Genomic DNA, 16741 nt, shown 5'->3' on the forward strand with positions numbered 1-16741 from the left:
GGCATCTGAATTGAGCCTTAAAGGAAAGGAAGCATTTCTATGGGTAGAAATGTGAGGAAGTCCATTCCAGATGTGAAAGACTTTTAAGTATATCAGGCAAGGAGAGGGAAGAGAATAGTGAATAATCCAGTTTGGTTGTAGTATTCATGTGAAAGATTTTCTATATTCACTTTTAGCTCATATCTTTCCCAGAAGAATATGCTATTATCTGTGAAATGCTTTGATAAAATCTGCAAACTTTTTTTGACCTAGGTATATCTATTTGTAAATTTGAGAATTCATAAAAAGTGATTCTTTAATGGGCATTATACTTGTAAAATAACAAGAAAGGATTAAAAAAAAAAAGCCATAAAAGTAAATTAGTTACATTAGGAGAAAAACACCAGATGGCAGCACCAGATGCTAAAAATATGTGTGACAAGGTTTTAGAATTAAATGCATTACATCTTCCAAAATCAGTCATAAAATTATATTCAATGTCTAATATAAAAATGTAAAACGTAGATATTTTTCTTAAAGGATATTAGAAAGAATGTTTCACATTACATTACATAATACAACAATGTAATTATCCAAATAGCATATAATTATTAAAAGTTTATTAAACAAAGGCTTTCTTGTTAAATGTTATTAACTTTATCTTTGCTCCAAATGGTCTAAAAGAGCATAAAGCCAGCAGAATAAAAAAAAATCAGCCCCTTTTAAGAAAGGACAAAGAATTTGCCAGAAATTAAATTGCTAGCACTAAAAAATGGATTTCCATCTGGATCATCTACATAAGAATTTAACAGATAATTAATTCTAAGGGTGAAAATTATTTAAAATATTTGAGCAATTTTTATTTTATTTAAAATTATTTTGCTCTCCTAAAACGTATTAAAAATACTAGTTTAATATGGAGAATATTTATAATTAAGAAGATAATCTGGCTTGCATATTATGCTTCAATGTCTTCTGTTCTTTTACGGAAGGGTAGAAGAGTAGGAGTAGTAAAAGTGACTTCGAAGATTAATTTTTAGTTAGAAGGTATTGACTTCTCTTTCCCCTTCCCCCATATAAAAATTAACAGTTTTTATAACAGATTATTTCAAATTTGTCTTACAAATGAAGAAACAAAAGCCAAGTGTAACTTGCTCCAACACAATTAATTAATTCATGGCCAAAATCAAGCTACAATATGACTCCTATAAAGTTTTCAAGGAGTCCTTTTGAATTGGGTAAAGGTAACAGAAGCTTCTTGACTCTAATTGAATCACTGGTCTCTACATGAGTCAATAGAAGAGAAAGGAATTGATGCATTAGTAAGGGAACATATTATGATTCACTTTAAAGGAATAAACAGGTCAGAGTTGTGGAAAATGTTCCTCAGTTATGATTATGGGATGAGGATGCCTGGCAAATCTGATCTTGTATTCTAAGGTTCCAGTATGGTCCCAAATTGTATAACCTGGTGTAAGGGGGTTTTGTTTCATTCCATTTATTCCTTCTCCCCAACATACTTCAATTAATAGAAATACAGAAGGCCTAGATACCTAGTTGAACTGGTTAATCCCAGAATATAATCATAAAGTAGTAGGCATTAAGGAACTTTCCTACAACCTAACAATAATAAAATAATACAGTACTAGATTTTAGTGTAAAAACAAGATTCATCTAAGTCCTGATTCCTTGAACCAATGCAAAATTTTCTCTCTTAAGGCCAAGAAAGCAATATGATTGGCTGAGACAATTTCTTAAACCATTGTGCCTATGTATAAAAACAGCAAGTTATTCCAGGAGTTCAACTACTCCAATGATGTAAGATTCCAGGTTCAGGAACTCTTTATAGATCCTTGTACCTGTCCTAGAGTCCATCAAGGGAGAGGGGTATATGGAAAGGGACAGAGTTCATAAAAGATGTTTCCTACTTCTCCATCTAACAGTGATGCCATTGGGGAGTCTAAAGCAAAAGGAGATAATACATCCATTTGGGAGCAGAGGGGCACAGATGCTAAGAACCATCTGGAAAGGAAATGTTATTCATCATTGTGCCAGAGACACAATTATGGAGGCAACAATTTAAAGACAATTCTAGCTATGGATCCAAGAAAAGAATAATTCCTGGTAACCAGTTCAGCCTAGTAATTGGGAAACTTGTATAATACAAAATATGAGGATAGAAGGGACTTTTCAAAATTTTCAGAACCAGGGAGATTTTGAATTTCCTTTTGGGTATATGTGAGCTTAATTTTCCCAATGACACTTTATGTATTTGTGGGAAAGTATTTTCCATGCTTTGGAAGAAACTATTTTGTAGCAAATGTTTTTACCATATCATCAAAGCAAATGCCTTTACTAAATGCTAATTATCTACTAAGTGTTAATAGGAAGCACATAGGTAGGGGGAATTGAGAACTATAATGTTAAGAGTGAAATTCTACAAAGTTATCCCATTAGCAGTTGACCTGCTGGAGATTGTAATATAATTGTACAAGTTGAATGAATACTTCCATGGAGGCTTATTCAGGAAATATAAATTTGGATATGGGTACTTTAACAAATTGGGCATTTAACAAACAGCCCTTCTGTTCTTTCTGAATAATTATCCTTAAGTCCATTCCATTCCCTCTGTTTAAGGGGCCTTCTTATTCCCTGGGTTTAATTCTATGAAATTCAGATATGAAATTCAAATACAAAGTCTTTCCCTTTCTCTTTCCATTGCTGCAACAAAAGAGAACTACTGGAAAGATTCTCCATCCAGGACTCTTTATGTACTAAAATGTGCCAAGATTTAATGAAGAAAAAAAAATGTATTCTCTATTTTGTTTTAAATTATAATTGGACAGTCACTTTTCCAGTGTATCTGCTTTACAAGTAAAACCAATTCCTTTGAGATAACTTCTTTTGTTTTAATATTTGTGTATTGAATTAAATTTGGGGAGACCCAAGTTTTTTTTTTTTTTCCTGGTCTAATTTCCACAACGACAACATTGATGGATGATAAGACAACATTTTTTCTTATTATAGGTATTGCTACTTCACCAACTATCTCAGACTTGGGTGTGTGTGTTTGTCTGGGGAGGGAGTGTGTGGTTTCTTTGTCAAGATTGCCCAAGGCTGGGAATAGTCTAGGAGATGGACCTTAATGGGAAAGAAAATAGTAAATGTGCCAGGCCCAGAGCTATTTATTATCCAAACACCAAATCAAAGTGGTTTAATTTCTCATCTGAAGGATTAGAGATTGACTTTTATTAAACCCAAGGTCCATTTCCTTTGCACAGGGCTCAACATATTTTAATATTTCTGTAGAGAGCAAGATTTTTTCTCTAAGAGAGAACATATTTGACTTTTTTTCTTTTATTGTTTTTGGGTTGGGGAAGACCTTTCTAAGCACTAGGATGATTGGTAACCTATGAGAACTTTATAAAATAGTATTTATTAGCAAAATTATGTCTTTACATATTTGGAAATATGACAAAATGATAATTTTACATTTGTTTGGGAACCATGACACATATTCATTTCAGTACTCTTTTAGTATAAAGTATTATGGAAGGACAACATTTAAATAAATGTTCCCAAGTCACTAGCAAATGGAGAGTGAATTTCCCAAGTCCAAAATTTGTTGAACACATATTTTGCCAAAGCATTCTGGCTAATTTGGAAACATCAAATGTTTACTAAGGGAACATAGAGAGATATTCCAATCCTACTTTAACTAATGTAACTACAAAAGGCCTAAGCACTTCAAATGAATAAATTAAGGAATTAATCGACTGAATCTAATCATAAAAGTAGTAGGTCTTGGGGAATTTTCCTAAAATTTCATAATACAATAATAATGCAGATTTTTAATATATAAGCCCAATTTTCTATGTCTTGATTCCTTTCTTATGTGCAAACTTCTCTGAGGCAAGAAAAAAACCAATTTTATTGGCTAAAAAATAATTCACCCTCCTTTGGCCTATGTTTAAAAATAGGAAATGAATTTTAGGAGTTTAGCCAATCTAGCCAGTAGAAGCTTCTAGGATTAAAAGTGCTTTATGATATTAGATCCTTACTTTTATACAAGATAGCAACAAGGAGGGAGGGAAAAGTAACAGTCACTAGTCTCACTGACTATGTCATTAGAGATACTGGCAATAAGAGACAACACATCCATCTGAGAGCAGAGACATGCTGAGGATAGATGGAGAGTGAGAAAAAAGCTTCAAGTAATGAGACTTCATATAACAGAGAGAAGTATTGGATAACAACTCAAGAAAGTTACAAAATTTTAAAGTCAATCCAAACTAATAGCTAAGTAATTATCTGGCACTGATATCATACCCCAAAGTAGTTATATATGGATTTTACAAAGAGAGAAAGAACTTCCAATGTGAGGAATCATGGTATCTTTAACATAATATTCCTTACATATGAGCCATATTTCCATTATATTCTAAATATAAACTTACTCTTCTCATGAATTCCATGTGTATTTTTTGGAGAATATACCTGAAGTTTTTGTAAATGTGTATGTGTGTGCATGCATATGTTTATTTTGGAAGGGATTGCAATTATTGTTTTTATAATGCCAACTTAGTAAAAGAATTTGCTAAAAGTTGAGTCTATTGACTATTTATTAATGGGATATATATCAGTGAGGGCTCTTGCACTACAGTGTTACTTTATCATTCTAGAATGCTTTTCTAGAAAAATATTGAGAAAGTAAAGAGTATTTAAAAGTATAACTGATGGTCTTATTGTTTAGAAAGAAGAATAGAAGAGTTTGGGCAGAGACTAAGAGTTAGTAGGTAACAGAATGACTGAAAGAAAGAAAGAAAGAAAGAAAGAAAGAAAGAAAGAAAGAAAGAAAGAAAGAAAGAAAGAAAGAAAGAAAAGAAAAGAAAGAAAGAAAAGAAAGAAAGAAAAAAGGAAGGAAATTCAATAGATTGCACCAAAGAGGAAATGAAAGGGAAAAGGCTGAAGAATTTTATTGCAATGAAAATAGTGTAGTTAAAGACTGAATTGCTTTAGAAATTTAAAAAAAAAAAAGTTTTTTTTTTTTGTTTTTTTTAAATCATGCAGCTAAGGGATGCATCTTGGATGGCTTTTCTGTCGTCTATCTGAAAATATGAGCAGTCCTAGGAAGATAAGAACATGCTCGAGAGCAATTAGTTCCTGTTGACATACTTATTACAGAATGGAATTTGTGACACTTGTACCCTGACATATACAAGTTATAGCATCTTTTGAAGAGTTCTGGTTTGGTTCTTGGAATTCCCTTAAGCTTAGTGGAGGTGTGTGCCATGAATGGACCTAAATTAGGGCTTATTAGCAAAATATTTTAAGACATCCATCTAAAGTACTTTGTTTTAGGCAAGTTTGTCTACATAGGGATAGTACATGCTGCACTTTGCTTTTTGGTTCCTTTCTTGGGAGCATAGAAGGAAGTTAAATCCTCACCCAAGTATTCCATATACATAATCTGTAAGTAAGAATGTCAGTTTCTTAACTGGATGCATTTCCCCCCCAGAGTTTTAAATCAGAATACCAAGGAATCCAATTTGTGGCACACACACACACATTCAATCAATGAAAAAATATTTTCTAAGTGCTTATTCTATGCTAGGCACTAGACTAGGTACTGGGGATACAAATACAGAGAACTAAATAACCCTTACAAGGAGTATTATTTATCTCTCTTTCTCTCTCTCAATTAATTCAGATTATCTTGGATGATTTTAAAGAAATTTTAAAAGGCGGGGGGCAGGGGGGAACTTTTTAGACTAGTATAGTGCCTTTTTGTTCCACACTTAAAATTTAGAATTTTCATTACATAAGAAAATTAATAATAACAATTTAGCTAATATTTATATAGCACAAATATGTGGCAGGCACTGTGCTAATTATTATCTCATTTGATCCTCATAGCTTTAAAAACAGATGCTATAATTATCCTTATTTTATAGATGAAAAAATTGAGGCAAACAGGTGAAGTAACTTGCCCAGGATCACATAGCTGGTATCTGAGGCTAAATTTAAACTGAGGACTTCTTGACATGGGGCCCAATACTATCCATTTTACCATCTAGTTGTCCCTCGAGTTCTTCTGTAAATATTCACTGTGAAATTACCCAATATAGTAACTTTTTCTGGTGTTTCAATGTAATCCTTTGGGTATTTTAAAATTCAAATACACATAACATGAATACAAACACATATATGTATATATACAACATATACATTTGTATACATACATATATATATATATATACATATATATATATATATATATATGTAGATATGTTAAACAAGAAAAAAAATGAAAGAAAAGGAATACATTTGTCCCAAAGAAACAAAAATTATTAAAGGAAAACAGAAATCACAAATGAACAAATCAGCAATCATTCCTATTTTGTCCTGAAAAATAACTTTTACATTGCAAGATTCCCCAATCAGTCAAACTAGTCTTATTTGATTAATCAGAATTTCAGAAAGTAAGCCCGAGAAGGTGGGCATATATTGATCTAGGCTCATCCATCACATTAAATAAGGGCAGTGTCTTTCACCCTACTATTCTAACAATCTAATTTTGCACCCCAGTCAATCATAAAAGCTTTTGGTTAAAAAGCATAGTAGCTCTTCACTCCCAAAAGGTAAAGGATATAACAAGCCCCTGGCATGGTATCCAGGGGAGCACTAAGCCAATGGCGAATGGGATTCAGTAGAGATGAAGGACACTGCTGTGTCAAAGCAATGAATAGCACTTAGCCAACACATAGAATGTGCTTAAGAAATGCTTATTTATTATCCTGGAAGCCAATGGCAAACTGGATAGAGTGCTGGGTCTAGAATCAGGAAGACCTGAGTTCCAAACCAACCTCAGAATCTTATTAGTTAGGGGACTCTGGGCAAGATCCTTAACTTCTATCTGCCTCAATTTATTCTGAAACCTCAAAAGGTTACTGTGAGGATTAAATGAGATATTATTAAACATAGCACACAGTATTATCTGGCATATAGGACTATATAAATGTTTATTTTGTTCCCCTTCCAATGTGGAATAACAGCTGTGTCAGGGTATTTTCTTCATCTTAATAGCTATCCATTGATTTTTTTTTTTTTTTAAAGAAAAAGTTTGCAATAGTAAGTCTGTGAGTTACCAAAAAGTACTCTAATGTGTATTGCTTTAGTCATCTGGGATTTTTGACACAGATTCTATTTTAGTCAAATAAACTCAGCATAACTCAGTTTTGCCAGAAACAAATTCCTAATGCAGATGAGTGAAATAAACCACTATGAATCCAGGCTATTGAAATGAGTTATAACACTGAAACATAGACAACAGCATTAATGACTCATTTGCAAGTAACAGCCCCTCCCAAAGATAAAACCCATAGGAACCAAAGAATAGGATATGTCCATCTTTTTCTTCCCCTTGGACAGCAAAGATTCAGAGAATGAAGAAAACAATAGGACAAATCATGATTTCTTTGATATTAAAAAAAGGTTCACCTCCCCTCAGATTCATCATGGGTTCCAAAGAGAGAAGCTAGACACTTAAAGAAACTGTTCAGGAGAAAAGTTTCTTTTAGAGTCATGGCCCTTATAGTAAATCTTTTGTGCAAGAGATTACCTTTTCAGATCTGGAGGGTCCTGCCTTGCTCTTTTGTTGCTGTACTTTGACTAACTCCCTCCCACCATTTCCAAAGACTTGAACTTGGCAGATCTTTTGATGCGTTTGAAGACGGTCTGCTCTAAAGGTCTTGTTACACTTGGGGCAAACCATGAGCTGGCCCTGGCCCTGGCCCTGGCCCTGGCCCTGACCCTCATGACTGTCGGTCGAAGTTTGTTGCTTCTCAGGCTTGGGTGGCTTGGCTGAATAATGCTTTGGCTTTTGAGGGGGTACCTGGCGGTGTACTTTGGGGAGTCTCTCATTTTCTACTTTCCATTTCTCCAGGCACTCAGATTCATGGGCAGAAAGGGCCTGGCCGGCAAACTCTTTGCCACAGATGTAACAGAGGAGAGTTGTTGGAGGAGACACAAATCCACCAAGTGTTTTCTTCTTGCCAAGGAGACTCTCAGAGAAGTTAGATTTTGGATTACAGCTTCTTAGGTGAACAATAAGATGGTCAGGCAGAAAAGTCCCACCACAGTATTCACAAGGCAACTGTTGGACTTGAGCACTCCCGAAGGCAGCCCTGTCGCTCGATTGTGAATCATAAGAACTACTCGAATCACTGAGAGGTTTTGGTTTCTGAGGCTCTGGACTTCTGAGATTTCTGGGTAACTTGTTGTTTTCAATATGCCACTTCTGTAAGCACTGGGGTTCGTGAATGGAAATGGATTGAGAACCAAATTCTCTTCCACAAATGTAGCACAATCTAAGTTTTGGTCTTCTAGGTGGTATTATAGGGGAATGGGTTGGACCATCAGACATGCTTCCCCTATTGGATCTTTTCAGTAGGGTGACAATACTTGGGCTCTTTAACTGAGGTTTTTTTTTTATGATTTTAGGATTAAGCCATTCTGTTTCTAGTGAAGTGCAATCAAAGCTGGAATCACTAGAAAATGTTCCCTGTTTGGACCCTGATGAGCTATTTACACTGTGGGGTAAGCTACTGGTATTCTTTTTCTTCTTTGATTTTTCCATTCAGGATGATCTTTCTTCCCATAAGGCAGGGCTTAAGATGGGTGGTTTCTTAGTATGATGCTGGTTTTCCTGAAGCCCCATGTTGTTGTAAATACTGTGGTCCCAAAAATCTAGTATCCAAATCTTCATTGCAAGGCAGCAGTCTGGAGTATTGTAAAGTTTCCATTAAACCCTCAGAAGTCTTCGAGACCTAAAAGAAAATATAGACCAAATGATTATAATTATATAGCAAGATAGCAAAACTTCAGCTCTAGGGCAATATATGGCATTTCAGAGCTTTGAGAACGCTTAAAGAAAAAACAAAGACTAAAACATTACCACTACTGTGATTAAAACATCTCCTTCATGTAGATAAGGCTAGTTCTTCCCTTAAAAAAAATTGAAATCATCCTCAAGACTTAATTGGTCCAGAAGGCTTCAACCTATTGTCATAATTTCCTGGCTTCCTAAGAATAAAAGCTTAGCTCATGAGAATTTGGGGGATCTTCAAATTAGACATATCCTACTTATTATGTATAGTACAAATTTGAAGGTGGGAAGCTGTAGTCATCTAAAATGTTATCTTTTCTGAATATAATTTCCATGACACTGTTAAGCACACTTTCCCTTTTGTTAAATGCTATGTGGTCTGAATCCTTCTAGACCATGGTAGAAGGGCTTACATAGCTCAAAGAAACTATGAGCAATGATATGCAGAGTTACCCAAGACAGATCATTATAGGAAGTTCTGACAAAAGGTGATCCAATGAAGAAAGAAATAGAAAGCCATTCTAGTGGCTTTGTCAAGAAAACTCAATGGCAAGTTTTAAAACAATAAACGATATGATATCAGAAGATAAACCTCTTAAGTAGGAAGGTTGCACATATTACTGAGAAAGAGCAGAGAATAACTACAAGTATCCCTAGAAAGAATGAGGATCCTGGGCTAAAGCTTAAAAGCAGATCATATGTGGATATATCTGGGGATGAAAGGAAAGTCCATTGCTATAAAGAAAGATCAATAATATATGGGAACCTAGAATTTAATATCTATGAACCAAGATAAGCTAAATGTGGTCAAACAGGAGATGGGAAGATTATGTAACAATATCTTGGGTGTAAGCAAATTTAAATGGATGGCAATGGGTGACTTTAATTCAAGTGATCATCGCATTTACTACTGTAGGCAAAAATCCCTTAGAAGAAATATAGTAGTCCTCAGTCAATAAGAGGGTAAGAAAGAGGGTATCATTTCAAAAATAACAGAAAAATATCTCTTTGAATACATGGAAAAATATTCATTATCATCGTTATACAAGTCTGTGCTTCAACCACTGATGCTAAAGAGGCCAAAGTTGCTTAATTCTGTGAAGATTTAGATACATATAGGGTCAAATTTACAAGCCATATTAGTATGACCTCAATAACATGTCATATAAATATGAAGTGGAGCTGATGATTATATTTAAAGGAGATCTTGAAGATAGAATGCCTGAGTTATTATGGATAGAAGTTTATAATATTGTAAAGGAGGCAATTTTGCAAAGGAAAAGAAAAGCAAGAAAGCAAAATGTTTATCTGATGAGGCTTTACAAGCAGCTGAGGAAAAAGCAAAAAAGGAAAGTTATATCCAACTGAATGCAGAATTCCAGAAAATAGTAAAGAGGGGAGATTTTCTTACATGAGCAATGATAAGAAATAGAAGAAAATAATAGAATGGTAAAGACAAGGAATCTCTTCAAGAAAATTAGATATCAAAGGATTATTGTAGAGGGAACCATGTTTTATATGTGGGTAAGAATTAGTAGTCTCAAATTGACACTGATTCAGAAAATCTATTTAGAATTAGATAGATTACAGAAAGATCTCCTTGCATGTACAGTTATTTATCCTTTTTACATCATCAGAATTAGAGGTGTGGCATCCCCATGATATGGAAAAGCTATGTAAGAATTTTTGGCTCTCTCTTTTGCCAGAGAAGTCTGAATTATCATGTCATTAAAAGATAAAATACAGTGATATTATACAATTCTATACACTCATATACATAAATATATAATACTATTTCTGAGTTTCTAAATAATTTCTCTATTATCTGCTGGCTTTCATGTGTCATCTGCGGCTTCTGAAAAATTCCCTCAAAATTCCCATATAATTTCTTATGCTGACTTTCAATATATTGAAGACAATATTGGGGAAATTTATATATGTAGATGGGATAATTGCTTATTTCAGTAAGTTAAGGTGTCCTCTTAGTTCAGGCTATTACCCCTACTTGGGTTTGCACAAAATCAGTGTTCTTTTTCTCATCAATCTGTCTCCTTTCCATCTCTCTCTATTATTCCTGAGTAAGAATACATCTTTGGGCATCTGAAGCTCTTAATCCAATTCTCTCTCCAATTTACATTTTCTCCTGATAATCTCCTATTGTGAATGGGCCACAACCTTTTCAATGATCTCCCCACTCTGTTTAGTATTGAAATTAAGCATGTTCTTTTCAAAAGCCTTTTCCTTAACATTCCACAATGTCAGCTCAGGTTTTGGGATAACACTAATAATTTATCTTGTACCCTTCACTTTATCACGAATCATTAAGAAACTCAAACATTCCAGAGAAAGAAAAAAAATTGGAGGCACGATCATAAAGAGTAGATACATTTTTGACTCAGTAGCTAAAAAGCCTTCCAGTCAAACTTAAATATCCTGGGCATCATTTTATTCTATTTTTTTTTCTTGATGATAGAGATAGATTCTTGATTGTGATTCTATCAGTGTGAGGAACTCCTAAAATTATAACTCTCCCCACCAAAACGGATCAGCTATACTCACAGATAAGTATTCTGGGGGGCACTGAAAAATTAAGTGATTTATTCATGGTCATAAAGCTTCTAAATATCATAGTTAAGGCATGAACTCAGGTCTCCTTTGAATCCAAAGCTAACTTTTTATCCACCATCTCATGCTGTTTGTATGTCCCACAGTGCCAGTTTGAAGGATAGCTTTCAATGGCTAAAGAGGAAGAGGAGAAATTATGCAAACGTCTTCAGTCTAGTCCTATGATGCACAAAACTGTAGGCCTATCTTAGGTGTTGTACTCCTTTGATCCTCTTAATGTTAGTGTATAGTAAGGGTAGTAATGAATGTGACAGAGAAGAATTAGGTCTTAGCAGAAGGGTGCCAGTTTATCCTATTGTTTCACTATGTTTGACTTGTCTACTTTTGGAGGGAAGTAGTAAAAAAGCTAACATTTATAGCATCCCTTTTTATAAAGGGATTCAAGATTTGCAAAGCACTTTACAAACATCTAATTTTAGCCTAAAAAACTATCATGAAAATCATTATTCCCATTTTAAAAATGAGGAAAAATGAAGACTTTTAACTAAAGAAGTTAAGTATTACTCTGGGGCCCCACTGTTACTAGGTGTTTGAGGCTGGATTTGAATTCAAGTCTTTCTGACTCCAGGTCCTGTGCTCTATGCACTGTACCACCTACCTGCCTCTAACAAAGAATATTATCTTAAATTCCATGCTGTCAAAAACCTAAAGAATAAGAGTTGGAAGGAACATCTGAGATCTCCAACTGCTTCTAAGGTCTTCAACTCCTACATAAAGATGCAAACAACTTGTCAGGTTGCCCTTGTGTGAATACCTCCAGTGATCAGGAAACTCATTATCACCTTTGGTAACCATTTCACTTTGACTTTCCTCACCTTGAACTGAAATTTGCTTGATTCTGTTCCTGGAACCCCATAGAACCAGCCTAATTCCCATATGATAATCCTTCAAATACTTGAAAACTACTATCATGTTTATTTACCCTCTTCTTCGTCACCTTTCCCAAATCTTCTCTTTTTCAGTCAAAGCATCCCAAATTCCTTCACTGATCCTTATTTAATACAGTACTCAGTCCTCTGTCTAGAGGATCACCCTCTGAATCAAATTCTACTTTGTAAGTCCTTTCTAAAATATAACATCTAGAAATAGCTTCACTATTTTTAATATTAACTTGACATAAGATACCATCTGTACAAATTCATTTATCCAGAGGAAATATATTATAACAACACTCTTTATACTATAGAGTTCCCTACTCTTTGCTATAATGTGGGTTAGTTTTTATTTTTCCCTTAAAGGTAAAAATGTAGTCTTCAAGACAGATTTCTCTGGGATTTTATTTTGGGATCCTCTCTGCCATTTTTTATTATTAGGTTTATTTGTTTGGTCAGATATTCAGCTTTTGTTCTTAAGCCAGGACTCACGCCAGAGCCAAGTCCTGCCCCACTTTGGTTTTTATATGAAGTGGACTAGACCAGCTGATATCTTTTTGAAATAGTGATAACCAACCACTGCAGAGGAAATTGAAAAGTATGTGGTAACTAAAGATAATCTATTCAGTGCTTCGTATGCTGCTGGAGTTTAATGTTAGAAAATAAGAATAAAGTTTGATTTAAAAAAAGATAAAGACTATTTAATTTAAGTGACAATGTTAGAAAGTATCAAACTTATGGACTTAAAACCATGGTCTGTTACCCAAACATGTCTTTAAAAACAATTAGGCTAGCATTTAAAGAGAAAAATTTTATAAATATATCCATTCTCTGGTCAAGGATATATAGACACAAATTCCTCTGGACTAAAGTGGTTCATTTTGGATATTTCTACAATAGGACTTTTCAAAAATGCTTTTGAAATACCTTATTTTTTAATCCATGTGACACCATATTCCCAAATTCTTCTTTTCCTGGGACTGGGGAGAAAACTTCATGTATCCACAGATGGAAGGGATGTATAAATCCAGACTGCATGTTGTTAATAAATAATAGCTCTGTAAAGGTGATGTGGGATTGGGGAATGGAGAAGAAAAACAAATTAAATATTGATTTAATACTTCAAAAATACTTTCTACTAGAAAATCAAAAATTTATTAAGCATATGTATTAGTATTATACATAAAATATTAGAGATACTAATCATATCTCATTAATATAAATACTAATAATATATTGATACATATCAACAGATAAAGGATAATTATGCCTACAAATGATAATACAAATTAAAGAAAGGTATCAGAACTAATCATAAGTAAAATGAATAAAAGATGTTTGACTTTGTACTTTTCCCTTTCTGCTGAGTTTTACCTAATTTTATCGCTGCATATTAGCTGTTTAATGAGGATCTTAAGGCCAGCTTCTGTCAGAATATAATTTCTAAGAAAATGATGTATATAATTAGGGGTGTGTATAGGAACCAAAGATCCATTATTCTCAGTTAGCTCTTTCCCTAAGTAATAGAACACCATAAAGATGCTGATTACAAGGTTTGGCTTTTAATATAGAAAGTGAAAGTTCTCTCTGAAACTTTTAGAAGCTAGAGGATAAACACAGGCAAATAAAATTATTGACTCAAAATCATGGTGGGTAACCCTCTGAAAGGGTTGGTGACATTTGAGAACTGTTGAGACTCAGGGATATTGAAAGTTGTGACCTTCAATGGTCTCTCTCGAATTTGCTATCTCACTGACTCAGAAAAGGTGGTAAGCACAAGAAGGGAAAAATAGCTAAGAATTTCTTTTTTTATTTGGATCACTGACTTCTATAAGTTTTCTTGGTCTTTATCTCTCTTCTAGATAATCTATAGAGATTAGAGAAGTTCATGGTGACTGTTGAGTTGGCTATAATTAATAGGCTTCATACTCATAACTAGTAAAAGGCTATTAGGGACGAGGGTGAGTCTCTGCAGACTGAATTCAATACATTCTAATCCAACAAAATCCTTACTGTAAGTGGGCTAGAATTTTAAGCTTTATTATTTAAAAAAAAAAAAAGTAAATTTCTAATCCATAAAAGCTACATTGATAGAGTTTCATATCTAGCTAGTTAGCTAGCATTTATATTAAATCAGCATGAATTTTTGCTCTGGATAATTTAAAAATTCTCCACAAAATCATACTTGATGCCTCATTGTGGCACAGAAGTTACTTTGGGTACTCAAAAGCTCTCCCAGCATAGTATAAACTCTGACAGATTCTACTTTGCTAGAAAGTCTTCAAAAGTGGGGACAGAGTCTATTTTTTTTAACGACCAGCCCCACTAGGTATGAAAAGGCTCATCACCACTAGGCTGACTGATAATGAATGTATTGACTATGGCAACGTATGGACACAAAGAAAAATACAAAATTATTTTGACCCTATAACCCCTCTTTCCACTTCTGCAGGGATCATGAGAAAAGTGGTAAAGAGGACAAAAAAAATCCAAAAATCAACAATTTTAAAACTATCAACAAATTTTGACTATTGGCTTTCTAAATGTAAGACTAATTTTCAATAATTCTGGATGAGCTAAATCATGTCAGCCTTGACACTTTTTCTGTAAAGTAACCTAAAAGAAGAAAGTTGAAATGGAATGGAAGGAAAAATCTCAGCGGTGCAAAGGAGGAGGAGAGGGAGGATGAGGGAGGAGAGGGAGGAGGAGGAGGGAGGAGGAGGAGGAGGGAGGAGGAGGAGAGGGAAGAGGAGGAGAAGGAGGAGAGGGAGGAGGAGGGAGGAGGAGGAGGAGAGGGAGGAGGAGGAGAGGGAGGAGGAGGGAGGAGGAGGAGGAGAGGGAGGAGGAGGGAGGAGGAGGAGAGAGGGAGGAGGAGGAGAGAGGCAGGAGGAGGAGAGAGGAGGAGGAGAGAGGAGGAGAGAGGAGGAGAGAGGAGGAGAGAGGAGGAGGAGAGGGAGGAGGAGGAGAGAGGAGGAGGAGAGGGAGGAGGAGGAGAGAGGAGGAGGAGGGAGGAGGAGGAGAGAGGAGGAGGAGGGAGGAGGAGGAGGGAGGAGGAGGAGAGAGGAGGAGGAGGAGAGAGGAGGAGGAGGGGAGGGAGGAGGAGGAGAGGGAGGAGGAGGAAAGGGAGGAGGAGGAGAGGGAGGAGGAGGAGAGGGAGGAGGAGGAAGGAGGAGGGAGGAGGAGGAAAGAGGAGGAGGAGAGGGAGGAGGAGGAGAGAGGAGAAGAAGAGAGGAGGAGAGAGGAGAAGAAGAGAGGAGGAGAGAGGAGGAGGAGAGAGGAGGAGGAGGGAGGAGGAGGGAGGAGGAGGGGAGGGAGGAGGAGGGAGGAGGAGGAGGGAGGAGGAGGAGGGAGGAGGAGGAGAGGGAGAAGGGAGGAGGAGGAGAGGGAGGAGGGAGGAGGAGGAGGGAGGAGGAGGAGAGGGAGAAGGAGGAGAGGGAGGAGGGAGGAGGAGGAGAGGGAGGAGGGAGGAGGAGGAGAGGGAGGAGGAGGAGAGGGAGGAGGAGGAAGGAGGAGGGAGGAGGAGAGAGAGGAGGAGAGGCAGGAGGAGGAGGAGGAGGAGGAGAGGGAGGAGGAGGAAGAAGAAGGATAATGACAAAGAAGATAATGACAAAGAAGATGAAAAAGGAGCAAGAGAGGAGCAAGAGGCAGGAGAAGGAGGAGGGCAGGAGAAGAAGATGATGATGATAATGAAGTTGACTTCTGGAAGGTCATTAGATGGAGTATGGTGAAATTTAGATTTGTTTTTACCATTGGCTCTTCCTAACCATCTTTCTATGAAAGCTTCTCAGAACTTATAAAGTTTAAATAGTACAAAATGGGAAATCTTAGTAATCTTTTGTTTTGCAAATAAATTTGAAAATATATAGACTCTCCAAAGTATGAAAAAAATGAATTTTTCTACCAGAGGTAATGAAATGACATGCTTTATTTTAGAATAAAATTATGTGGTTTTTTTCTCATATATGATCCTGAGGAGAATTAGTTTTTTTGGTATTCATTCATTGGCTTTTGGTATTTTGTTTCCTTAAGAGCTTGTGCATCATTTAGAATATAAGAAATTAAAATCTATGTTATATCTATTAAAATAAATTTTGATAAAAAAAAGTTATATCAGAGTCCTGGAAGTAAATATAAAATGGGTGTTATTTCAATAAAAACACAATAAAGATACTTGAAGATAAAGCCAAGATGGTGGAGTAAGGCAGGAATTCATCTGAACTCTTTTTCCTTAGATTATACTACCTTGGAAGAACTGAAAACTTACAAATCTCTAAAAAGTATCTCTGAAAACAGCTACACAGAACCCCTAAATCTTGGGACAGTATACCCTATACCTTAGAAGCAGAACCCTACTTTAGGAAAGTCAAGAAATAGGCTG

The 16741-nt window shown here is 35.5% G+C and overlaps 1 protein-coding gene across 5 annotated transcripts in view; it reads right to left on the reverse strand.

Annotated features, from left to right (window-relative positions):
* The window catches only part of LOC141550644 (zinc finger protein 474-like), a 95442-nt gene that overhangs the window by 33246 nt on the left and 45455 nt on the right, over positions 1 to 16741 (reverse strand). For all 5 annotated transcript variants that reach the window (XR_012484651.1, XM_074281512.1, XM_074281515.1 and 2 more), the window contains exons 3-4: positions 13291 to 13421; positions 7601 to 8807 (exon numbers count right to left, since the gene is read on the reverse strand). Coding sequence is in view for 4 of the 5 variants with exons in the window: in XM_074281512.1 (XP_074137613.1) it covers positions 7601 to 8617 (1017 nt within the window). In the remaining variant the exon portion in view is untranslated. The remainder of the gene's footprint in view (positions 1 to 7600; positions 8808 to 13290; positions 13422 to 16741) is intronic.

This window comes from Sminthopsis crassicaudata, chromosome 1, assembly GCF_048593235.1.
Source record: "Sminthopsis crassicaudata isolate SCR6 chromosome 1, ASM4859323v1, whole genome shotgun sequence".
NCBI lineage: Eukaryota > Metazoa > Chordata > Mammalia > Dasyuromorphia > Dasyuridae > Sminthopsis > Sminthopsis crassicaudata.